At 31.6% G+C, this 23,862-nt stretch overlaps 4 protein-coding genes across 8 annotated transcripts; all 4 read left to right on the top strand.

Annotated features, from left to right (window-relative positions):
• Window positions 1-1,438: 1,438 nt before the first annotated feature.
• On the top strand, window positions 1,439-2,782 carry LOC105634423 (uncharacterized). Its single transcript, XM_089716602.1, has 2 exons — window positions 1,439-1,592; window positions 1,928-2,782. The coding sequence occupies exons 1-2, from the start codon at window positions 1,548-1,550 to the stop codon at window positions 2,621-2,623; spliced, it is 741 nt and encodes a 246-aa protein (XP_089572728.1). The 5' UTR covers window positions 1,439-1,547; the 3' UTR covers window positions 2,624-2,782.
• Window positions 2,783-6,199: 3,417 nt separating this feature from the next.
• On the top strand, window positions 6,200-11,798 carry LOC105632145 (uncharacterized). Of its 3 annotated transcripts, XM_089716243.1 has the most exons (10): window positions 6,208-6,380; window positions 7,132-7,224; window positions 7,409-7,476; window positions 7,805-7,877; window positions 8,525-8,637; window positions 8,762-8,866; window positions 10,099-10,198; window positions 10,457-10,558; window positions 11,292-11,481; window positions 11,604-11,798. In XM_089716243.1, the coding sequence occupies exons 2-9, from the start codon at window positions 7,141-7,143 to the stop codon at window positions 11,466-11,468; spliced, it is 822 nt and encodes a 273-aa protein (XP_089572369.1). In that variant the 5' UTR covers window positions 6,208-6,380; window positions 7,132-7,140; the 3' UTR covers window positions 11,469-11,481; window positions 11,604-11,798. The 3 variants fall into 3 exon arrangements, with proteins under 3 accessions (XP_089572371.1, XP_089572369.1, XP_089572370.1); XM_089716244.1 differs by lacking the exon at window positions 10,457-10,558 and having other exon boundaries at window positions 6,215-6,380; XM_089716245.1 differs by lacking the exons at window positions 7,805-7,877; window positions 8,525-8,637 and having other exon boundaries at window positions 6,200-6,380.
• A 1,776-nt stretch (window positions 11,799-13,574) lies between these two features.
• Window positions 13,575-16,900, top strand: LOC105632154 (ras-related protein Rab7). Its single transcript, XM_012214475.3, has 7 exons — window positions 13,575-13,911; window positions 14,274-14,300; window positions 14,432-14,531; window positions 15,541-15,687; window positions 15,798-15,878; window positions 15,988-16,133; window positions 16,516-16,900. Exons 1-7 carry the CDS (start codon window positions 13,859-13,861, stop codon window positions 16,580-16,582), a joined length of 621 nt encoding a protein of 206 aa, XP_012069865.1. The 5' UTR covers window positions 13,575-13,858; the 3' UTR covers window positions 16,583-16,900.
• Window positions 16,901-18,318: 1,418 nt separating this feature from the next.
• PERK5 (Protein kinase superfamily protein) lies at window positions 18,319-22,961 on the top strand. 3 transcript variants are annotated; one of them, XM_020678998.3, is made up of 10 exons: window positions 18,319-18,451; window positions 18,771-19,408; window positions 19,611-19,766; window positions 19,833-20,195; window positions 20,381-20,467; window positions 20,957-21,027; window positions 21,150-21,226; window positions 21,473-21,617; window positions 22,064-22,225; window positions 22,394-22,961. In XM_020678998.3, exons 2-10 carry the CDS (start codon window positions 18,856-18,858, stop codon window positions 22,664-22,666), a joined length of 1,887 nt encoding a protein of 628 aa, XP_020534657.1. In that variant the 5' UTR covers window positions 18,319-18,451; window positions 18,771-18,855; the 3' UTR covers window positions 22,667-22,961. The 3 variants fall into 3 exon arrangements, with proteins under 3 accessions (XP_020534657.1, XP_020534647.1, XP_012069889.2); XM_020678988.3 differs by having other exon boundaries at window positions 19,611-20,195; XM_012214499.4 differs by lacking the exon at window positions 18,319-18,451 and having other exon boundaries at window positions 18,516-19,408; window positions 19,611-20,195.
• The last annotated feature ends 901 nt before the right edge of the window (window positions 22,962-23,862 follow it).

The raw sequence follows: 23,862 nt of genomic DNA on the forward strand, positions 1-23,862 counted from the left end.
ACATGAATATGTATAGTTGTGAGATCTATTTAGATTCAAATGAGTTTAAAATTTAAAAAAAAAAATTCAAATGATGAATTAGCCTAAATTAAAATTTTTTTAATGCATTTAGAGCAATAAAAAATTATAGAGTATATATATATATATATATATATATATATATATATATATATATATATATATATATATATATATGCATGCGCACGCGCATAATTTTGAAAAGAGGCATGACCAAATCCATCTAGGTGGCCTTAATATTTTTTTTCTATTCAATTATAAGAATATCTCTCAATTTTTATATTTATCCTACACATATCTTATCCTACACGAAAAAAAAAACGAGGATAATGTAAGATATGAATTATAAGAATGTCACTCAACTTTTATATTGACCCAACACATATCTTGGTTCATGTGGAGGGAAAAAAAAGATAATATAAGATAAGTAAAGAATTATTAGAATCTAATAGGGTCTTTTCTGATATTAAAATAAATAAAAAAACTTTGTGGGACGCTCCTATATTAAAGTGAATTATTATTGGAAATTCAAGAGAAATTTAATTATTTGCACTGATGGCTTTGATTTTTTTTTTTTTCTTAACAAAATTAACAATTCTATTCCATGTAATTCAACAATACATATGAAAAATACTTGTAATGTTAATAATTGTACATTAAAATCAGTTGCACATTGTTAATCTTTAACTCATATTATAATTATTGAAATTATTGAGAGAGAGAAATTAGGAAAAAAAAGATTGATTAATTTATATTATAAAATAAAAATACTATGAACTTTGCATATGGTTGGAATTGCATTTTATTTTAATTTTTAACTATAAGGTGCAATTAATTATTTTAGAGTATAATAACATTTTGAATTTTACGTATTGTTGCAATTACACCTTATTTTTTCCCTAAATTTTAATTACAAAGCGTCAGTAATTTCAAAATGCTGTTACATGATAATTGTTAAAAGGGTTAAATATTTTCGGTTCCCTAAATTATGGCCAAATTAACACCTAGGATCCTCAACGTTTGAGTAATTATCTTGAATGACCTAAATAATGTTGTCGTTATACTACGAGGCCCTGCCATCCAAATTCTTACCTTTTTCCATTTACATGGATTGAAAAGCAAACATTAAGTGGGGAGTTAAATGTTTTGGGGTCCCTAAATTATGACCAAATCAACACTTAAGTCCCTCTACGTTCGAGTAATTATTCGTTTTTCAGTTCATATAAACGCAAAAAAAGTAGAAATTTAGATGGAAATTCCATTCGACGTGCCTATCTAAGATTTTTCCTCTTTGTGCTTTTTCTCATATTTGCGGATGCGCTTTACACCCTTTGTAGCTAAGAATTTTTCGTATTTTGTAATAAACAAGAAATAACAAAAAAAAAAAAAAATGAGTTGAGAAATTTTCTTTTTACAAAAATGCCCTTATATTGCTAAAGGTTTCTTTGACATTGTGTGGCTATATATAGCAGGCACTTCACCATTAAAAAACCAAACATTTCTTCTCCCCTTTACAACTAAAGAGAACCATGAAGAGCTTCTCTATTTTCTTTGTTCTTCTCCCTCTTCTCTTGGTGAGTGAACCATTTCTTCATACATTATTCTACTTAGCACCAACCCTAAAATTCGATTGAAATTAATGGCAAAGCTATATGTTGCAGTCTTTTTTTTTTTTTTTTTTTTTATTAAAGAAATTAATGCAGATATTATTTTTTATTAATTAAATGGCTAGCTTTGTTCCTAATATTATTTATACTTTCAGCGGAACTACATATAATTTTTAGTGTGACATTTTTTTCTCTCTAATTTTTTCGTCTTATTTCAAGAACATGCTTTTTTTGATTCTTTTAGTAGTTTGGCAATATATATGGACTCAAGCTCTAATCTTTGTTCTTTTTTTCTTTAATAGTTTGGTATTACTGTGGACGCGAGGAAAGAACTACTAAAAGATCAACATCTCAACGATGATAAAACTTCTATCGAGGAAAATGGGCCAAAATCTATTTTAAACCATCTCAACGATGAGAAGTTCGATCCCAAACGTCCCGAGTTCTTTCACTATAGTTACAATGAGGATGATAAAAAAGACAAGTCAACGTCATTTGAGAAGTTCGATTCCAAACGTCCCGAGTTCTTTCACTATAGTTACAATGAGGATGATAAAAAAGACAAGTCAACGTCATTTGAGAAGTTCGATCCCAAACGTCCTGAGTTCCTTCACTATGGTTACAACGATGATGATAAAAAAGACAAGTCAACGTCATTTGAGAAGTTCGATCCTAAACGTCCTGAGTTCCTTCACTATGGTTACAACGATGATGATAAAAAAGACAAGTCAACGTCATTTGAGAAGTTCGATCCCAAACGTCCTGAGTTCCTTCACTATGGTTACAACGATAATGATAAAAAAGACAAGTCAACGTCATTTGAGAAGTTCGATCCCAAACGTCCTGAGTTCCTTCACTATGGTTACAATGATGATGATAAAATAGACAAGTCAACGTCATTTGAGAAGTTCGATCCTAAACGTCCTGAGTTCTTTCACTATGGTTACAACTCTGATGAGATCTCAGGTGGCAACAATGATCATAAGGAGACCATGTAAATTAGGCCTCCAGAGGAGCATATGGGTTTTAATGAAATTGTATAATGTTCTATGTATTTAAACGTTATGTCCTCTATGTATGGGAGTGCTTACTTATTAAAGAAAAATAAAAATGGCGTCGCCATATATGATAATTGAATAAAAGTAACACTTCATTTCCTTCCTCTTTTCTCAAGCAATTTAGTTTTCTTTATCTATTGTCTTTGTTCGTAGCTAAACACACAAGGTTGCCAATTTAGTCGGATTATGATAAAATATATGTATTATTATTTGATGAGAAATTTTTACTTAATATTTAATATTTAATTTTTTTTATATATATATATATATATATATATATATATATATATATATATAGGGTTTGAGAATATTAACTTAAAATTTTGTTTTCAAGAAAAATATATTTAACTTTAAAATAATAGTTAACGATATATGTAAAGGAGAACATCAAAATCCTAGCAACTTTCTCTCTTTTTTTTTTTTTTTTTTCCATTGCAATCGTTTTCTTCTTTCTCCATCAAAAGCCAAGAATCAAGCATGTAGGTTTATATATATATATATATATAAACCTGTAACTTACATTATTTTAATGACATTGTAGATTTATACATTGAATAGTATTACTGATTTATTTAGTAGAATCAATAGTGTAATTTTCCTTTGAATTCTAGAATATAAATATATTTTTCTTTTTCCTAGTAAGTGCATTCTTGTGCTTATAATTTTTTTTAGCATTAAATATTTTGTTTTTTAAAAGCCTATAAATCCTGATATCGAAAAAGGTAATTTTTCGTGTTAATATCATATTTTTTAATGAAAAATCCTTAACATTTATCAAATCTCATGTAATTATTGTCTTTTGGTTTGTGGTTGTGGTTTATATGTAATTTCTTACCTACTTTGGATATGTTCGGGCAAAATTTGTTTTTTTGATAGCTATTTATTGTTTGAATAATAATTAATGGTCAGTTGTTTTAGTAGTTTTTCATAAAATGATAAAAGTTAAACGTTACATGAGTTAACTTTTTATAGACTGCTGGTTTAACCTTTATAAGCTAGTTTAAAAGTTATATTATCGAGCACTATAAAAAATACGTTTAGCACCTTAACCAGTCAAAATAGTAAACACTACTTAAAAAATTGTTACCTAACACAATCTTTGTTTGTGGTTTTTTTGCAAGTTGTTGCTAAGCCTCAACTTCTTGTTATTGAATTAAGAATTTATGTCCAAGAGTTTATTAGAAACATGTAGGACATAAGAATATAATATTACTTTAAATTTTCACTATTTTGATTTTTTGTAACCTGTTTCAAAGTACTAATTATATATATGATGACTGTTTAAATAAAATTTTATCTAAATTTCATGATTAATAGAGTAATTAACTGTTCCAATCAGGTATGATTTTATTAGTCTTTTTCACTTATATGAGGAGTGAGAGATCTCAAGTTCGAGTCCTCTTGATCACAGAGTTTTCATCAATTTAGCGAGTCAAAGAGAATTTTACCCATATTGTATAGTGCATATTATTATTGAAGCCGTTTCAGCCTCCTAACGGATCAAAAAGAAATCCACTATAACTAACAAAAACTGCAAATAATTGCTTATACCCATTTCAACTACTCATTCAACTACACATTTACCAACTATCAGAATCTCATGGTGGGTAGCTTATTATTGATAACCAAATAACTATATATATCCATCTATCAACTGCCACTGTCAATCATCACAATAACTAAACCAAAATGATTTCTAAATGATTATCCGTGGTGTGTCTCCCCAAATGATTATCCATGGTGTGTCTCCCCGAAGAGAAGAAAAGGAAAAGGCAAACACTGTTTCACACCTATGAGAGGATGGAGGAAGGGTGTGAGGAGTGTCTCAATTTCCCTTAATCATAATTTTCTTTTATATTTATCTTCTAAAATATTGAAAATTTTCAATTTTGCTCCCCAAATTTTGATTTTTTTTTTCGTACTAGCTCCATCATTACACAATGTAAATTCTAATTATACTTTATATTTGGATAGACTATATTTTTCACCTTAAATTTTCAAATTGTTCCAATTTCACTCTAAAATGACTTTTATTTTCTATTTGAATTTTGCATATGTTATTTAATTATACCCATAATTTTAAAATTGGACTTAATTGAAAAAGACTAAAGAAAAAATGTGATATCCATATATTTTCTGTGGGTTAAGGTAATCCAATATTGTTTAACTAGCAAAAAATACATTACTTTGTACAAGGATAAGACTTGCTTATACCTAATGCATGAGTGGTTCCGTACACCAAGCCAATCAAAAAAGATTTTTTAAAAAAACTGTTACTATTCTATCCTTTTTGTTTGTATGATCAAAAATACATTCGTTTGAAATAAATCACTTTTTTGTGATTAGTTTGTGATTAGGTGAGTCTTTCCTTTGTATAAAGGGAAAAAAAAAATAAAAAAAAAAAGACAAAACCAACTACAAAATCATTCAGGTTCTGTGGTATGCTCCTATATTAAAGTGAATTATTATGATCAACTAGATGAGAAGTCTCAAGTTTTAATCCACTCGATAATAAAAACTACTCTGGTTATATAGCCCATTAAATTATTTTGGCTCGTCTAATTATTTCGTTATGGTTACAATTTGAAAACTTCGGAGGCAAGACCAAATCCATCTAAGTGGCCCTAATTTCTTTTTTTCCTATTCAATTATAAGAATGTCTTTCAACTTTTATATTCACCCTACAATATCTTCTTCCCGTACGAGGACAAAGAACATAAGGATAGTGTGAAATACGTTGAATTTTTAGAATCTAATGGGGTCTTCCCTAAAAAAAATGATTTTAGATTCCATGGCACGCTGAGTGAATTATTATTGGAAACATGAAGTTTTCAAGATTCCGTGGCTTTGTTTTGCTATTTTTTTTTAAATAAATTGGAATGTTAATTTACTTTTACATGAAAGAATAAAAACAAAATGACTGAATATAAATTAACAAAGAGAGTAAAAGCCTTAACACCTATAAAATAATAATTGAGGAAAATTAATAAAATTTAGTAAAAAACCGATCATAATTGAAATTTTAATATTTTAATTGTGTTCAGCAACAGTTTTTTGAGTAGTTTTTAATATTTTGACTGGTTATAACGCTAAATACTTTTTTTATAGTGTTTAGTACATGTTAAGGTAGTGTTTTATAAAAAGTCAACTAATATATCTGTTTAGCTTTTAGCTTTTCATAAAAGCTACTCGAACAGTTAACAAGTAAATGCTACTAAAATAACTAAGAACTATAAAAACAGCTTTTGGCTTTTTTCATTTAAATTATGCAGTCTACTCAGCTTTCCGGTGACTCAATAGCCGGAAAATTGATCATAGGGATTTTTCTGTTACTCTTATGATATTTGAGGGATTTAAGTGATAAATTGAAGTTGATCATAGGGATTTTTCTGTTACTCTTATGATATTCGAGGGATTTAAGTGATAAATTGAAGTTTTAGATAGGGTAAAGTGATAAGACTATAACTTGAAGGACACCTGGTGAAAATAAGCCTTAATTTATGCTAAGACAAAACTACCCTTACTTAAAAAACAAATACATTTCGTTTTCGATTTCTCCATCTCCACTGCTGCCATTGTCATTCCGGCGATTACCTCTGCCTCCGATTGTAACAGTCTTCGATGATCCCTACTCCACCCGCGAAATATCAATCCTAAGTTCTTTCAAGCTCAAACTAAGAGTTTGATTCAATCAAATGTAAGCTTTCTCTATCAATACATTTCTTTGGCTAGTGAGGAAGTATGAGAAACTGAACCAATTAAATCTAGTTGAGCCCCCAATTTTTCAATTTATTGAGAAAATATGTAGTTCGTCTCTATCAGTTCTTAATTTGGTGAATCGAATGGTCAATAATTAGTTAGAGATTTAAAATATACATCAAAATTAGGTTTCTAGATTTTCTTTTTCCTAATTTATCATTATCAGTTCTTGCGCAATCAAATTATCTCTTCCTGTTATTTGGGATTTACTGTCTATGGTGATGAAAAGCGATGGTTATTGCATTTATTTGTTCTACACATTACATGATCACAAGTTACCGGTTTCAATAGCTGAAATGAGGCTGCTTGATTTTGCTTTCCATTTTTTTTTAACTTTATTTTTATTTGTCAAGCTTAAATTGGTGTATATTGGCTTCTATTTGTTGGTGTAATGTTCAACAATTTAATTATTTAATTGTCAATATTCTTTTGTTTGTCTTGAAGCAAATTTATTAATTGCATGTGCTTATACTATGGATTATATCAAATTATACACAATAATTTTCTACTTATTTTAGAAAAGGACAAAAATATCCAGAAGTCGAAGAAATATTCCTATTTGCCATAAAAATTGCAGAGTTTTTGTTTATGAAACTACTCTCACTTGTGTGGGTAATGTTACATTGGCATTTGATTTATAGCATTAAGATTAACTCTGTTTATTCATTTATTTTTTATCATTGCCACAGGATGTTATAATGGGAATCAGTAAAACAGAGATAAACTTAAGGAGGTTGCTTGCAGCTGCACCTCGGCAACAAAATCAAGCAAAACTTATACATGTATGTCCATTGATTGCATTCGGAAATTATTTTTTCATAATCCCTTTTTTTTTTTTAATTTTTTGATGCTTTATTTTGCGTTGTTTATGGTTTTGTATAATCTGATTTCTGTAATGGCATTAGCGCATTTAATAAACTAATTGTTTCTTTTGTTACCTATGGATTTAATATTGGAACTTTATAGTATGTTGCTACTTTACGAGAACAATTGGAACAACTGGCTGAAGAGAGAACTCTAGATGGCTTACCTAGGTATGCGTGCTTTCTTTTATATCTTCTCTTAAATTTGTTTTGAATTGTAATTGAACTTTGAAAAACTTTAATCAAATTTTCATGGATAACCAATATTGGAACTTTTTGTAAATGTCCTTTTCAAGGAAAATTGACTTGTTAATAATACATCTAAGTTCTTTGATTGTGAGCCAGATTTCTCTTCCCCTTTGCATTTGAGTTGGCCTTTTCTGTTCGGTAGCCATTATCAATCCAATAAATCAAATGTCGCTGGAGTTGTATTTATGTAACAATCTCTAAGATTTAAATGCAGTGCTACTTTAACTTCTCTTTGAATACATTTCAACAGAGTTTCAAAGGCTAAGGTCAATGATTATTCAGAAAAGATTGAAGCCATTGCTTCCAGATTAGCTGCCCCATTGGTGCGTTGCATTGGATACTTTTAAATTATTAATGTGATTGTGAACTTTAGCAACACTTCTAAAATTAGTTGCACTAGCAGATATTTGAACATAGTTAGAAGAGTAAGTTTTCTTCTTTTCAATTCCTCCCTCAAGGGACTAAAAACTGTTGAAATACCATTGCCATTATAATGTGGTAGAGCTTCAATAATTGTGATGTAAACAGACTGAAGATACGGGGTTATGTTTCTGTGGAAGAAAACATAAGAGCAAATCTTGACCGATTTCACTTTTGTTGAAAAGACTGTACATAGGATTTTGATATTACTATCCACAACTTAATTCTTTTTTTTTTTTTTTTTAATTATCTCTTGAATGAACTGTTCTTCTTCCCTCTCAGCTAATATGTTGACTTCATGGATTGCAATACATTCTCCTTGATTTAATTGCTTTTGTTGCCTGTTCTACTTCTTCTAACTGTTCCCCCCTTTGGTTACAGTGACTAAGCGTACTGATTACAACTTAGAAGCATACTATATGTTGTTTGTGTCATCTAACCATGCATGCAATTTATGATGTTGTCTCAATTTGTTTGTCTTATTAATTGTCAGTATTGGCAGTGGTTGATGTTGTAACATCTAACCACTTTTTATGCGTCTAATTCTCAGCGTCAGATTCGGGTATCCGAAGAGCCTTTTGCTGAGAGTTCAATGAGCGAAAGTACTAGAGCAGATGGAGAAACTCAGTTCCCTTCTTCTCCTGGCTTGAGAAGAAGATTTGTGTAATGAATCTCTAGTTTTTAGGATTTATGTGATTCATGCAATTTCCCTTTTGTTGTTCATTTTCTTTTTCCTCCTTCTGTTTCTATATTTGTTTCATTATGATTTTTGTTGTTCTTTGAACAGGGCAGCCCCAAATTTTGATGATAGAACTCATGAAATCACTCAGGTTGATACATCAGCCCCTGTCAAACTGGATGCTGCAGCAAAAACACACATTGAAAAGCACAGGTACTTTTACTGTTTGATTGGGGTACACCTAATCATGATGTGATAATTGCAAAGATTACATAGTAATCAACTCTTAGATCTGTAATCTAAGTTTTTCAAGTAAAAATGTTGCATTTAATTCTATATAAAACCCAGTGGAGTTCCACATAAACTCATACAGCCATTGTTTGCTAAAGATGCATTGACTACAGACCAAGGATGGTCCTCTTGAGGGCATTGGGTGATTATTCATGATTCTATTTGTAGAGGTGTGCATCAGTGGATTCGGTTTGACCGAATTAACCAGTAATCAAAATAGGGGAAACTAAACCAAATTGAATTACATATATGAATCAAACATTTTGGTTCAGTTTGGTTGGCTCCATACTGAATCCTTTTGTTCTTGTGTGTGTGTGTGTTGTTTGGTTTTTTCGGTTAACATGATCATCTGATGACCGAAACATGGTTAACATGGTCATCTGATGACTGAAACATGGTTAACATGGTTGGCTCCATACCATGGTCATCTGATGGCCGAACCAAATAAGAGGCCCAAATCTTTGCTAATCGAACCAAACCACATATTGTGGTTTGGTTAGTTGGTTATTACCAACTAATGCACACCCTTACTCCCCTAGCTATTTTGGCATTTCAATGGCATGATGTGTACAGCATAAGCAAGATAGTAGTGGAATTTTGGTGTAACATGGTGCCCTGCTTGGCATCAGCCTAGTATTGTTCAGAGAGAGGGAGAGAACAAGTATTTGAGCAAGAGGGGAACTCGGATTGGAGTGGAAGGTAAGGCAGACACCAAATTGATCTTTAATATTTATTATGTTTCTTTCCCTACCGAGACGAAAGCCAAAGGTGAGTCTCGTAGGTGGACGTATTGAACCGAAAAAAGATCTCACTCCCCTGTCTCAACTCGCTTTCCAGGGATAAGGTGAAAATGAAAGGTTCATTGCAAATTGGAGTTTATTGCAACAGGATTTACATAAATAACAATGCTTCAATACATTTAAAGTTTCTTAGTCCTCCTTCTTGACTGTTGCTTATAGTACTATATTTATAACTGTACAATGTAGTTTCCTGAAATTAATATGAGTAAAATTTTCATGATATAGGCAGAGATATTCAAAAACATAATTTGTTCTACATATTTTCTTGCTCCAAGTTCCAAAGATTGAATCTAGGACTACCTAGTTGCTTCAAAGATCATCAACTTCTGATTAAACTTTTGTATCCTATTGCAGAAAGCTTCAAGAAGACCTGACAGATGAAATGGTTGGGTTGGCACAACAACTAAAAGAGAGTAGTCTCTTGATGAGCCAGTCCTTGCAAAATACTGAAAAGGTAATGATTTTTGGAACCAAATGGATTACCTTCTGAAGAGATGTGCAATTGTAGCTTTGGTGAGTGATTCTGCATGTTCTGGGGAGGCAGCATTAGATGATCGCGTAATCCATTATTCTTTCTGTACAAGATTAGCTAATGAGTATCTCTAACATGGTAATGATTTAGAAACTACTAGGATTGTGAAGAAGTGGCATTTTCCTTTTGCCATTAATGGATTGATGTGAAGTGTCTGAATTCTATCTTAAAATTGCTCAGATTTGTAAATGCTGTGAAGGAGAGGTTGGGAGTGGCAATCAGAGAGATATCTATGGCAGCATTTTTCTGAATTTAATCCGTGGGAATTGGTGTTCTATTGAGGTCTTGTATTTTGACATACTAATTACTCTCTTAAGCGATGAAAGTTGCTAGGATATGAAATTCTTCTTGACTAGTGATGAATTGAAGAACAACTACTGAACCATTTCTGTACTCATGCAGTAATCGATAAGCTGCTAATCGTGTTAATTGACTTGGAATGGGCCCTTAAGGAATTAACTAGTACAGATCTATAAAATTGTAAAAGCCATAAGAGGACAGGCTTTTGTAAGAAAAATCTACCCTGTAATTTTTTTTTCCCTACCAATGATTGGATGGTGGACTCACCGACAAATGAGGTAAGGGAAATTGAGAAGCAACTTTCTACTTCAACCTTTTTTCTTCTTGATATGGTAAACAACTTGCCTTGAGCTCATAATTTGTTTGTATTTTTCAATTTTCTTTGAAATAATGGCAGTAGCAACTAAAACTTCTAGTTGATGAGTGTATGCATCATGAATTTTTACATTACCACTTATCATGTGGAAATTCAGATTTCTGTTCATTTACGTGTTATAGATACTTGAATTTAATACTTTTCAAAATGTGATTGCAAAGATCATGTATATCGATCTGGGACTATTTTTTAAACTGATGCTTTTCTTGTACATGTCAGAAAGTTTTTGCACTCAATGGCTGTAAAAAGAGATACATAAATCTATTAGATGAAGCTAAAACAACATATATGCAAGTTTTTATTTCTAGTCTCAAAACCTAAATGTTTGTTTTGGTGCAGATACTCGATTCTACAGAGAACGCTATTGAGCAAAGCTTGGCAGGCACTGGCCGTGCCAATGTCCGAGCCTTGGAGATATACTCGAAAAGTTCTAAAACTACATGCTTCACTTGGCTTCTGATTTTTCTAATGACATGTGTCTTCATCATGGTTGTACTCCTAATTCGCGTCACTTAGAAGTTTCTTCAAGGTAAGCAAGTTTCTACATGGTAATGCTACTGTCTTGCAATGCGAGTCTAGTGTTTAACCATTTGTTCAAAATCAACTCGTTTTTTATGAAAGTGGTGCCTAATGATTTAATTTTTCTACCAGATATCATTTTGTGACGATACGGAGATTAATGACAAATAATATGCAATATTTTCTTATTCGTGTTGTTTGAGGTTGTTTTGGGATTCATATTTTAATCGACGGACAACTAATTCTAAAGTAAGTTTAACACTCATATTATGATTGTATTTTTTTTTCTTTTTTCTTTTTTAATATAATGTCTTTTACTTGAGAAGATGATAGGTTTTTATATTTCTTCTGTTTGGGTGAAAAATGGATAAATAAACTATTAATACTGAAATAGATAGTCTAATAATGTGGATTTGATGATAACCGAATTATTAAGTATAAGTTCTATTATTTCATGTGGAACTTTTGGGTTATAATTTATAAAATCTCTCTGTATCCATATGACACACATTATTGGATAAATTGAATATTTTTCATAAAAATTTAGGCAGAATTTTTCCCCTTTTCTTTTTAATAAAACAAATTATATTTTGAAAACTCAAGTGTTATTTATAGTTCTATAATTTGATGCAGTGAATATTTTAACTGCAAATTGATATGGACGACAGCGGTTTCGGTTCCAAATAACGTGAACAGTTACCGTTTTGGCTGCTGTTCTAAAATCGACGGTTCCATACAGTTTTTCAGACCTACCTTCAAATCAAGATTTAATTTTCAAAATTTCAAATTCAAAATCAACATCAACTTTGCCCCCATCAATTTCCAAAACGGCTGTTGTTTAAAATTCAAATTGTTAAAGACTTCACACACTAGCCCCTTCCATTCCTACTATGAGAATGGATATTCTTGATTTCAGAATTACTAAGGAACAGTAGAAAAATATCAAATATTTAAAAGGGATAAACATAAGATATTGAGATTCAAAATCCAAAATATATGTGACAGATATAAAAAAGAAAAGCAAGTGTATAGTTGTAATATATATGTCTTTTCATATTAGTTAGTAATTTTTTTAAAATCCATTAGTTAATAGTTTATTTGCACATTAACACATGATCTAGGGTTAAATTCACGTATGGTTTGATAATAAATTTAAATTTAAATTTAAATTTCCCTCTTTGAATATTTAAAAAGAGTTGAATTTTTTAACAAAGGAATGATTAATTAATAAATTTAATTTGTTTTCAAAAAGAAAAGTTGATAAGGAAAATAACATGATTAGATTGTTTTAGAAAATTTTTTATTTAAATTAACTGTAAAGTATGTTTTTATTAATTTAAAAATACCTTTTATTCTATATCAAACATAATATATAAATTTATTGTTAAATTTTATAATTTTATAGTCCCTACATTCTACAAAAATAGATTTATTTATATTTCTACACACTTTAAGAAAAAAAGCAATAATATTATTGACATAACAAATTTTATTTGTATTATTTTAATATATGTCAATATTAATATTAGATGTGACTTTCAATAATTTTATAAATTAAAAAAGCAAAAATGGAAAATAAAACTTTTTTGGTGCATCAAACAAACAATCTCTTAATAATAATTCAAATAATATGGGACTGAATTTATTTACATAGATTCTCAGATTATATATTTTGTTTTAAAGTTTATTTCAATAGATAACTCGAGTTTAATTTAGTTATTTCTGATTCTAAAACACTCATAGAATCTAAACTTTATATTGTTGTGGAGTGAATTAAGAGTCAAGATAATGTAAGTACCCATTGCCCTGTTAGAGCTTCTTACCGTCATGCTCGTATCCAAATTTATCCATTAATGTTTATGAGGTTATTTTTCATCCAGCTAATGAAATCTCATTATTCTCTTTTAGAAAAAATAATAATAGAAAAAATAATAATTTAAATAATAATAAAAGAACAAAATAATTTCAGAAGGCCATCTATAGTACTCTTTGGCCTTTGATGCCACCGAGATGCTCACAGCGCTGTCATTCCAGAAGTTTCTCTTCATTTCATTATTGTTTTTTAAAATAAAAGCCCAATTTCCTTTTTATTTTTTTTAAGTTATAATAGACAAATTACAGGTCAGTAACAGCTTTCCACGACGAAGCAGACTACAAACTAGAAAAGACTGACCTTCTCAGGAAACAAAAAATTAAACAACACAACTCATCTCGTCTCGTCTCGTCTGGTCTATTCTCGTCTCCTATTCCCAGTAGAATACACCTTAGTACCTGCAAAACTTAAACCTAAATCACTTTCTTTTTTCCCTTTCTATTGTTATTCAATTTCCAATATTCAAACCCTAACAGATCGGTTCTTCATCGTCCGTACTCCGAATTAATCAATCATGCCTTCCCGTCGAAGAACTCTCTTGAAGGTCATAATCCTCGGCGATAGCGGGTCAGTCACCTGTACTTACATGGTTAATTCACCGCTTATTTTGCAAAGTTCTAGGGTTTTGTTTTTAGGTTAAGCTGATCTTTCGAGATCTTATTGCTTTTGTTACTTGCTCAAGTTCAACTATGTCAATTATGATCTGATTGAGGAGTTTTTGCTTAGGTAATTGAATTGTTGATTAGGAGTTGGTGTATCTATTTTGGTTTTAGGGTAAAATTGAGTGTATAATTTTGTTTATGTTAATTGAAAATATACATTTGAAGTGATTAAGGATGTTGTTGTCGATAAATTGTTGTTAATGGTGGTTTTTGGGATTGTTTGTTGATGTTTAAGATAATGAATTTGCATTTGTTTTTTATTTACAGGGTCGGGAAGACCTCTTTGATGAATCAGTATCCTTCTGTTATTGGCTTTTTGATTAGTGATTTCTATTCCTTCTCTTGAAGGGGAAATAAATGCATTCTCGTAAATCTAGGAAGTGGTGCCTTTTCTACTTTTGTTTTCTTGACTTAATTGCTTTTAGATATGTGAATAAGAAGTTTAGCAATCAATATAAGGCAACAATCGGAGCTGATTTCTTGACTAAGGAAGTGCAGTTTGAAGATAGGCTCTTCACTTTACAGGTTTGTAGTAGTACATGGCCTATTATATGAAATCGTGATGTAACTTAAAGTTTGCTTATGCACTACCGTGCATTCACTTTCTGTGGTTTCTTCCTTTTGGGTTGGTTTGGAGTATATATTTTAGGAATAAGGTAATGTCTTTTAGCTGTTGACTTTCCATTTTTCATCTTTTTTTTTTCTATATAATATTTCTTATGCAATCGGTATAGTGAGGGTGGGAGAGGGCAGGGCTAAAGCTCTAGTCTTTGCTTGCAGTCCACTACTGATATGTGTGAATCGTCTTTCCTTGTTGCTGCTGAGTCATAGAGGTAATTGTTTGGACTAGATGACAATATGCAGAAATAAATGAAGGTTCAGAATGAAAAAGCTCAGTTGGTAGCCTAACTTACCTATATTTCCTTTTCGCCCAGGAGCAATAATGGTCATGGCTTCTATCTGGGGGCAGGGGGATTTTGGATTAGTGGAAATCCAGTTGGTACTGACAAGCGACAACACTTATTGCAGATAGTTGGGTTGGGAAGGCCATAAACTTTAGGGTTGCTAAAAGTAGAACTGTCTGGGACAATCTTCAGGGCCATATTATAATTAATTACAATTAGCGCCACAAAATCAGGGCTGTGTTTTAGGCTTGTGGTAAGTTGCAAATTTGAGGTTTCCTTCCATAATGAATCTAGGAATGAAATCCTCTATGTGGTGACTGCGCACTAGAGGTCGGTCAAGAGGTAGTAGTATTACCATTGGTACTCTCCTAGTCTGCTGATTGATGGTTGCGTTCCCTTATCATTTGTGGGACATCTTGTTCTAAGGTGGTCACTGCATGAGTTTTGTAGGCTAAGGCATTGTGTTCTGCTTGTCCCAATTGCTCAACTATCATATTTTTGGCACAAATTAATTCTGTGCTTTATTGCTGGTAATATGTATTTTTGTGGCTTGTTGAATTCCTGATTGATTTTATTAGTTAATCTGCTAGTGTTTTACTTGTATATTTTGTATTCTGTTGTTTTGGCAGATCTGGGATACTGCTGGCCAGGAAAGATTCCAAAGTCTTGGCGTTGCTTTCTATCGTGGTGCTGATTGTTGTGTTCTTGTATATGATGTTAATTCAATGAAATCATTTGACAATCTCAATAATTGGAGAGAAGAATTCCTCATACAGGTATTATTTGATTTATCTGCAAATTTACAGGGCATTATTGAACAGAATACATGATTTTCTTAGTTGTTTTCTTCATAATTTTATGCCTCTGCAAATTTATCTGTCTGTAGGCAAGCCCTTCTGATCCAGAGAATTTCCCATTTGTTGTTCTTGGAAACAAGATTGATGTGGATGGTGGAAATAGTAGAGTGGTATGCATCTTCTTGAATTTGTTGCGCTGTACACTTTTACATGTGTTTCCAATGTGCTTGTGCATTTTGTTTATGTGTTGAAATCAATACTTTTGCTTGTTAATTTCAGGTTTCAGAAAAAAAGGCAAGAGCGTGGTGTGCCTCTAAAGGGAATATACCATACTTTGAGACTTCAGCCAAAGAAGGCATCAACGTTGAAGAAGCTTTCCAATGCATTGCAAAGAATGCCCTGAAGAGTGGGGAAGAGGAGGAGATGTAAGTTGCCAAACTGACCATTTTTATCTGCATGGACTTATTCTATACTATCTCATGGGGATTGCAAATCAACAAGTCTTGCTAATTTTCTGGCCTGATAAAATTTGAATTACATGTTAAATTAAAATACCTTTTAAGTAATGTCATACTGTTGCCCAATAGTGTAATGATTTAAGATTTGGATTGGCTAGTGAGAATATTTGAAAATTGATTCAATACGCAAGCAGACAATGTGGCCAATGTGGTTGACATGCAAATGCCGCCAATAGAATTGTTATTTATATCTAAATAACATGCATCCGATTTATGTTTGAATATTTTTAAAATGACACTGACATCACTTTTTCTGTTGTCCTTCTGGTGGCAATTTTATGGTGTGAAGATACTTGCCAGATACCATTGATGTTGGTAACAGCAGTCAGCCTAGGTCAACTGGATGTGAGTGCTAAAACTGTGGCTTTTGATTCTTGAGATTCAATAACCTATCAAGTCTTATAAATGGTTTGGCCTCTTTCTAGCGATTCTTATTCGTATGTATGAGTTTATACTGTACATTAGCGTTTGTGGGAAACAAATTGGTCAATTGGTGCTGGTTTTGGTGCCTTTCTGTAAAACTGCTGTGATTTGTTCAGGTTGTGGTTGATTTGTTCTAGGCACTATCCTGTTACTGTTATTTAGTCTTGTTACTATCACAAAAGTCATTTCTTTTTTGTTTAATGATCAATGTATTTGATTTGAGTTCCATAAATAGAAACATTACATATCAATGCTTTTTAGTTTGTTGAAAACAATTAAAGTAAATGCTTAAAGATGTTTCAAAAGTTTTCTTTTTAAGGTGATTTTATTCTCCCCAATAATGGGATATACAAGGAAAACATACTAAAAAGATGCTCCATCTATAAGATTTTTAAACCATGGTAATTAAAGAAGTATTTAATTTTATTAATTACTTCTTAATTTAGGATATGTAGAAATTTTGATTTTATATATTGCTGTTTTAGAAATCACTTCTAAGGTTTGAGGAGAATAGTGAAAGACGAATTGAGTTAGGTTTGATCAGCCAAAAGTGAAATTGAAAAAAGAAACGAAGCTTTCATTTTCATGAATAACCCCATGCTTATTGACCACAAAACAAAAGCCATCCAATAGAAATAGGAACCACTCGTTCGGTTCAGTTTAATTGAATTAAATTAGTGTAAATCAGAAATCAAACAATTACATCTTGAATTCATTCGATTTGATTTTTAATTAATTTTGAATCAATTTGAATTTATTTTTTTACAAAATCAAAAGATGAGCTTAATCGAAACTTATTCTACGCCTAGACACAAGAGGTTCTACAAGTGCATGAACTCTCTCTCTCTCTCTCTTCCCCCTTGTTTAGGTAACTATTATCTTATTCGAGGGTATTGAAGCACCTAATATAATTCGAAATTACATAAAAAAAAATTTATATGTATATAATATTGATTAATTTTCTTAAAGCAACCCTATCGCACTTTACATTATATGAGACATGCAATTACAAAATTTTAAAACCAAACGCCCAAGTTTTGAGTTGAAACTTGGAATTTCGTAAATTTATTTAACATTCAATGTGGAATAATCAATTCAAGTCTTCAATTTAGGCCAATATGGAAGAAGAAAACCATCAATTGAAACTTTATTTTTGTCTTAAAAATAAAATAAAGATACTATATTATTACTTTTTGTACATTATGCCATTAATCAACTAGTTATTACATAAATTAATGATGAAGAACAAAATGATAACTAAAGAAAATACTATATATAATTTTCTACCTAGCTATATATACTTGTAATAATAATCAATTAAACCTTGAATATAATTGTAATAATATGATCACATCACCACCCAATAGAAAATATTGTGTTTATGTGCAAAACAGAATTTTGTACCTATTGGACCTAAAACTGAATAGTTTTAGAAGGAGAATAATGACAAAACATTCACAAGCTAAAAATGGGTAAAATTTGCTGAACAAAACAAACTAACTACTTAAAATTCAAAAATAGATTAAAGTGACTAAGAGGCTAAGAGCTAGCCTAAGCAACTAATTAACAAACAATGTGTCATCTAGTGAGATTTACACTAAGTCTTAGGCTGCGTGGTTACAAAGGGTTCAACTTAAAAGTAGGAAAAACAGAAAACCTCACTGTCAAAGACAAGAATTTCCTCCTTTCTAGGAGGGGTTTCTGTGAGGTGTACACGGTTTTCCCTTTCTTCTTGTAACTCTATTACCATGCAAGACCATTTCTTTCCACATTTTGAGAATCCTTCCACCCTTCTCCCATAGGTACTCTCTCTCTCTCTCTCTCTCTCTCACACACACACACACACACACACACTCACACACAAGAACAAGAACACATCTATTAGTAAAAATATTTTATGAGCTTAGAAGTAGTCATGACCATCAAAATTTAACTTTTCATTGGTTATTGATCTTATTGTTCTTAGATTGTTTAATTTTATGCATGTTATTAATCCTTTAGTAGTTCTGAGTCTTTAAGATTATTCATATGTTGTTCTTCAATTAGTATTCATTTTCTTTAATGAATATTGTTTTATTTTGCTAAAGCATATATATATATATATATGTTTCTTATTCTTAGGGATTACAAGGGAGATCATTTGGAGGAGTGGTGGGGGTAGACCGTTGCCTTTGTAAGAATAATATATAGGTCGGAAGTTCTTCTTATGGCTTCTGCCCCGTCACCGGACTCCTCACCTTCTCCTCCTCCTCCTCCTTCATCATCAGCAAATTCGCCATCTCCATCATCTTCACCTTCCCCACCTCCTCCACTATCCTCACCACCACCACCACCAAATAAGAAGTCATCTCCACCCCCACCTTCAAATAAAGCGCCACCCCCGCCAAATAACTCAAATGCTTCACCACCACCACCTCCTTCCTCTTCTAAGACAAATACACCACCACCTCCTTCCTCTTCTAACACAAATACACCACCACCGCCGCCAAATAACAGTGACAATAATGATAAATTTTCACCCCCACCCTCGCCTCCATCATCATCCAAATCCAGTCGTCCACCACTACCACCACCATTAGCGTCCGGATCAACTGATAAATCCTCTAGTACCATTGTACCCATTGTAATTGGAGTTGTGGTCGGGGTGGCAGCCATGCTTCTACTTGCATCACTTGTTTACCTGTGTACAAGCAAAAAGAAAAAGAAGAAGAGAATAGAGTATGATTACTACAGTAGCGACCCATCTCCTGCACTCAATGGTACCACCTTCAAAACTTCATCTTTCTGATAAATAACAATGTAAAGAAGAGTTATTTTCTTCCATTATATATGTGTGTATATATAAATTATTACACTCCAACTTAGATTCAAGTTTACGATTTAACAGTTTATAGCTCTATAGATTCATATGTTGATTTCATTTTTAAATGAAAAATGGTTATATATGAAACGCACATGCAGGTGGTAATAGTTATTATCCAACTACTCAACGGCCAACTAATAATTGGCAGATGGGAAACCAATATAACAATGATCAAATGGGCAACTTACCTCCACCTCCTGGTGCTCATGGGTGGCCATCACCATCACCACCACCTCCACCAGCACAATCACCAGGTCCGCAACAACCTCTCCCTGGTACAAATGCATCAACTGGTAGTGACAAGAGCTCAAATTTCTCAGGTCCACATGGTCCAGCCTTGCCTCCTCCGCACCCATTGGTGGCTCTGGGGTTCACTCACAGCTGTTTCAGCTACGAGGAGCTAGCAGCAGCGACTGACGGTTTCTCTAAAGCTAACCTACTAGGCCAAGGCGGGTTCGGGTACGTGCATAAAGGAGTTTTGGCTAATGGTAAAGAAATTGCAGTGAAAAGTCTTAAAGTTGGCAGCGGACAAGGAGATCGTGAATTTCAAGCCGAAGTGGAGATTATTAGCCGTGTCCACCATCGCCATCTTGTGTCGCTTGTTGGATATTGTATGGCAGGTGGCCAACGGTTGCTGGTTTATGAGTTTTTACCCAATTCCACCCTTGAACATCACCTCTATGGTAAGAAACCTCAAATCATTAGAGTATTCTCCCAAGCATTTCCCTCCATTATTAACCGAAACACAAGTTCCATACTGAAAAATGCACTTTGCCGTTGCGCGCAAAGAAGAATTACACCTCCGGTCATCAATGCATGTACCAAACATTTTCATTTGGTCATTTTTTTCTTTCTCGAAATTTTGCAGGTAAGGGTCAGCCTACCATGGATTGGTCCACTAGGCTCAAAATTGCCCTAGGATCAGCCAAAGGACTTGCTTACTTGCATGAAGATTGTAAGTCATCAATAATTATTACATTATTAAAGCTTCAACACTGAGAATAAAAATTAAACCTCTTGAATGGCAAAACTTTCATAATTAACTTCAACAAAAAAAAATAATAATAATAATAAAAAAGATAAATGTTTTCATATTTTTTTTTAATTGTTCGATTTGGCTCAATTTTGAATTATGATAAGTTTTGATGATTTCTGTTTGATTTAATTTTAATAATAAAAGTTAAAATAACTAAATAGAACTGAACTATATATTTATATAGAAATATAAACATATTATTTTAACAGACTTTGAAATTTTGGTTATTTTGATTTTATTTTTTAGTTATTTCTAGAATTTTATTTTTTATTTTTTTACAAAAATTAGGTTAGTTTGATTTTTTTTTTTTTTTTTTTTTTAAAGAACTTCCTTCTTAATTTTATAAAATTCAAACTGAACGGACCGAATGTTTACCTCTACTCTCCCATTATAACATGTTTGATACAGGTCATCCTCGCATTATCCATCGAGACATTAAAGCTGCAAATATTTTGCTTGATTTCAATTTTGAAGCGAAGGTACGTTTATCATCTGCAATATTATATATAAAATTTATTAATTTTCCTCCATTTTGGATTAATTTAGATTGAATTAGTTCGTCTAATAATTATTTCTGTGTTGAATCAACACTAATTATCAGGTGGCAGATTTTGGGTTGGCCAAGCTAAATTCAGACAATTTTACCCATGTCTCAACTCGTGTCATGGGAACTTTTGGGTTTGGATCTTTTACTTAATTAATTTTCGATTTTTCCACTAATTAATATCTCGAAAAAATGTTAATTTTATATCCAGTAAACGCAAACATGTCTTACTGCTTGAGCAATGGTTAATTAGTTTCATTATAATTAGATATTCACAAGCAATATAGATTAATCTGTAATTGCAATACGAAACTTAGATGAAAGTTTAATGGGATTAATTATTATAATTAAATAACTAATGATGATTTTTTCCATTGCAGGTACTTGGCTCCTGAGTATGCATCTAGTGGCAAGCTTACTGAGAAATCTGACGTTTTCTCCTTTGGTGTAATGTTATTGGAACTCATATCTGGACGCCGTCCTGTGGATATAAATTCAGAGATGGATGAGAGTCTTGTTGACTGGGTGACCATTTCTCTACCCTTAACTTCGACTAAAATTTATTTTAAAACGATGAATTTCCAATTCTCTTAATCATAAAAATTATATGAAAGTAAACAAATTAAATTTTCTAACAGCATTTTCCAACATTTTTTGTAAAAACCAATTCAATCTAAAAGCAAAACAAACTAAATATGTAGATTATCTTGGAAGGTTAAAATAGGATGATAAGAATCTTTTATGTTTTAATTAGAAATTTTGAGTTCGAGTTTTGAATATGGAGTTTTTTTTTTTTTTTTGAAAGAGATATGAAATCTTTTTAATATTCGGGAATAAGCATTTTGCCCTGCTTTATGGCCAATCCGATGTGAATCTGGATTAGTCGAGCTAATAGGCACACTGGATGATTGAAACCAAACTAAATATGCGGAAGAATATCTTCAAATGTTACTTGTTTTATGCATCCACAGGCGAGACCATTATGTGCCAGTACAGTGGAAAGTGGAAATTTTCAAGCAATGGCAGATCCTCGTCTGGATGGCAACTATGATTCAGCTGAAATGGCACGCATGGTTGCTTGTGCTGGTGCGGCCATTAGACATTCAGCCAGAAGACGACCAAAAATGAGCCAGGTAATTGCAAACAAACTCTTAATCACATATTTAATCAATTACTATTATCACTATTTTTTTTTAAATAGATTAGAATATTACTTGTTTATCAACCATCCCAGAGTCTCCAAATATGAAATGTTTCGTGTATATTTATGCTAATTACAAAGAATTTTATCTACGAAGCAGATTGTTCGAGCTCTAGAAGGCGATGTCTCGCTAGATCACTTGAATGAAGGGGTCAAAACTGATCAACGAGGGCTCGATTCTACTAGTTATAGTTCAGAGTATGACAGTGCCTCATATAGTGCAGACATTAAGAAGTTTAGGAAGATGATATTAATGGACAGTAGCCAAGAATATGCAAGCAGTGATTATGGTCACACAAGTGAGTATGGACTCAACCCTTCCTCTTCAAGCAGCGAAGGTGAGACAGGTAGCGGAAAGAACAGTCCTCGATGAAGGAAAAATTATCGGATTCTCAAATTTTAAGCAAAGAAATTATCGCCATTGATTGGTATTTGGATGAATAGACTAATTTTCAAGAACTGGGTTATTACTATTAAAATGCGAGTTTATTTCTTCTAGCAAATGGGAAGAGTGAGAGTGATAATTTTATCATGAAACTGCAACTATTTGTTTAGGTTTAGCCTTCATCAAATGGATGATGGTGAAGGCACAATTACATTGTCCTTGTCTTTGTAATCTTGCATTCGTCATTAATGGAGTTCTTGTAGAATTTGTCGATTTGAGTAAATTTCTGTTGGAAAATTGATGCTTATTATTATTATTGTTTTAACACTAAGCAGTGGTAGAAGCTCAAATTAACAACCAACTTGTCAAGCTCACACAGCTATCTAATAGATTTAAGACTCTCGCTCTCGCGGTAATTTATAAAACCTCTTGATCTGTTGATGGTTATTTATATATAAACAAAATAGATAAACATAACTTAGTTAAGAATTATAACTCTATCAAAAATATATATATATAATCGTGTTTGAATATCAACTTGTGAATTTCATTGAATTTTTAAAATTCATTTGTGAAATTCGTATTTTTATATTTAGTATTAAAATTGTTCATTTCATTTATGATTTTTTCAAAAAAGTTTGAATTTGTTAAGTTTAACATAATACAACATCACTCTATTGTGTTTGAAATATATATTCGAGAATTTAGCCAATTTAAAAATAATTAAAGTCCTTTTAAGATTTAATTTGGTATTTTAATGAATTAAAATAAAAGTAATAGAAATTAATCAAATTACCATAGTTGAACTTTTAAAGTGCATAAAACAGCTATTTTCATGGAATAGTTATTTCTATAAAATAGTTATTCCATAGAACAACAAATTTCAGCGTTGAGTTTAGGATGAACTTTTAAATATATAAATAATTTATTGCTTATTAATAAAAAAAATTAACTATTGTCAGAAATTTAAGAAAATATTTTCTTTAAAAAATAAGTATTTTATTATAATGTTATTTCATATTGCGAATTCAATGCTATTACTGTGTTCAAATATCGAACAAAGAATTCGTATATGAATATATGATATGCAAATATCTTTGATACCAAATTTAAATGTGAAAAATGTAAAAATTTTGAAAAATACGACACCTAATTTGTAAATTCCTGCACAAATTAAAATCGAT

This window comes from Jatropha curcas, chromosome 11 (assembly GCF_041381405.1).
Source record: "Jatropha curcas cultivar XTBG-Jc1 chromosome 11, XTBG_Jcur_1.0, whole genome shotgun sequence".
In the NCBI taxonomy this organism is placed as follows: Eukaryota; Viridiplantae; Streptophyta; class Magnoliopsida; order Malpighiales; family Euphorbiaceae; genus Jatropha; species Jatropha curcas.

What these genes read in the sequence shown, in the direction of transcription:
- LOC105634423 (XM_089716602.1), top strand. Translation starts at nt 1,548, where the DNA reads ATGAAGAGCTTCTCTATTTTCTTTGTTCTTCTCCCTCTTCTCTTG. An exon ending in TTCTTCTCCCTCTTCTCTTG is followed by an intron (nt 1,593 to 1,927) that starts GTGAGTGAACCA and finishes TTTCTTTAATAG; the next exon opens with TTTGGTATTACTGTGGACGC.
- LOC105632145 (XM_089716243.1), top strand. Translation starts at nt 7,141, where the DNA reads ATGGGAATCAGTAAAACAGAGATAAACTTAAGGAGGTTGCTTGCAGCT. An exon ending in GGCTTGAGAAGAAGATTTGT is followed by an intron (nt 8,638 to 8,761) that starts GTAATGAATCTC and finishes TTCTTTGAACAG; the next exon opens with GGCAGCCCCAAATTTTGATG. An exon ending in CCTTGCAAAATACTGAAAAG is followed by an intron (nt 10,199 to 10,456) that starts GTAATGATTTTT and finishes AAAATTGCTCAG; the next exon opens with ATTTGTAAATGCTGTGAAGG.
- LOC105632154 (XM_012214475.3), top strand. Translation starts at nt 13,859, where the DNA reads ATGCCTTCCCGTCGAAGAACTCTCTTGAAGGTCATAATCCTCGGCGAT. An exon ending in ATAATCCTCGGCGATAGCGG is followed by an intron (nt 13,912 to 14,273) that starts GTCAGTCACCTG and finishes TTTTATTTACAG; the next exon opens with GGTCGGGAAGACCTCTTTGA. An exon ending in ATGGTGGAAATAGTAGAGTG is followed by an intron (nt 15,879 to 15,987) that starts GTATGCATCTTC and finishes TGTTAATTTCAG; the next exon opens with GTTTCAGAAAAAAAGGCAAG.
- PERK5 (XM_020678988.3), top strand. Translation starts at nt 18,856, where the DNA reads ATGGCTTCTGCCCCGTCACCGGACTCCTCACCTTCTCCTCCTCCTCCT. An exon ending in ATGAGAGTCTTGTTGACTGG is followed by an intron (nt 21,618 to 22,063) that starts GTGACCATTTCT and finishes ATGCATCCACAG; the next exon opens with GCGAGACCATTATGTGCCAG. An exon ending in GACGACCAAAAATGAGCCAG is followed by an intron (nt 22,226 to 22,393) that starts GTAATTGCAAAC and finishes TCTACGAAGCAG; the next exon opens with ATTGTTCGAGCTCTAGAAGG.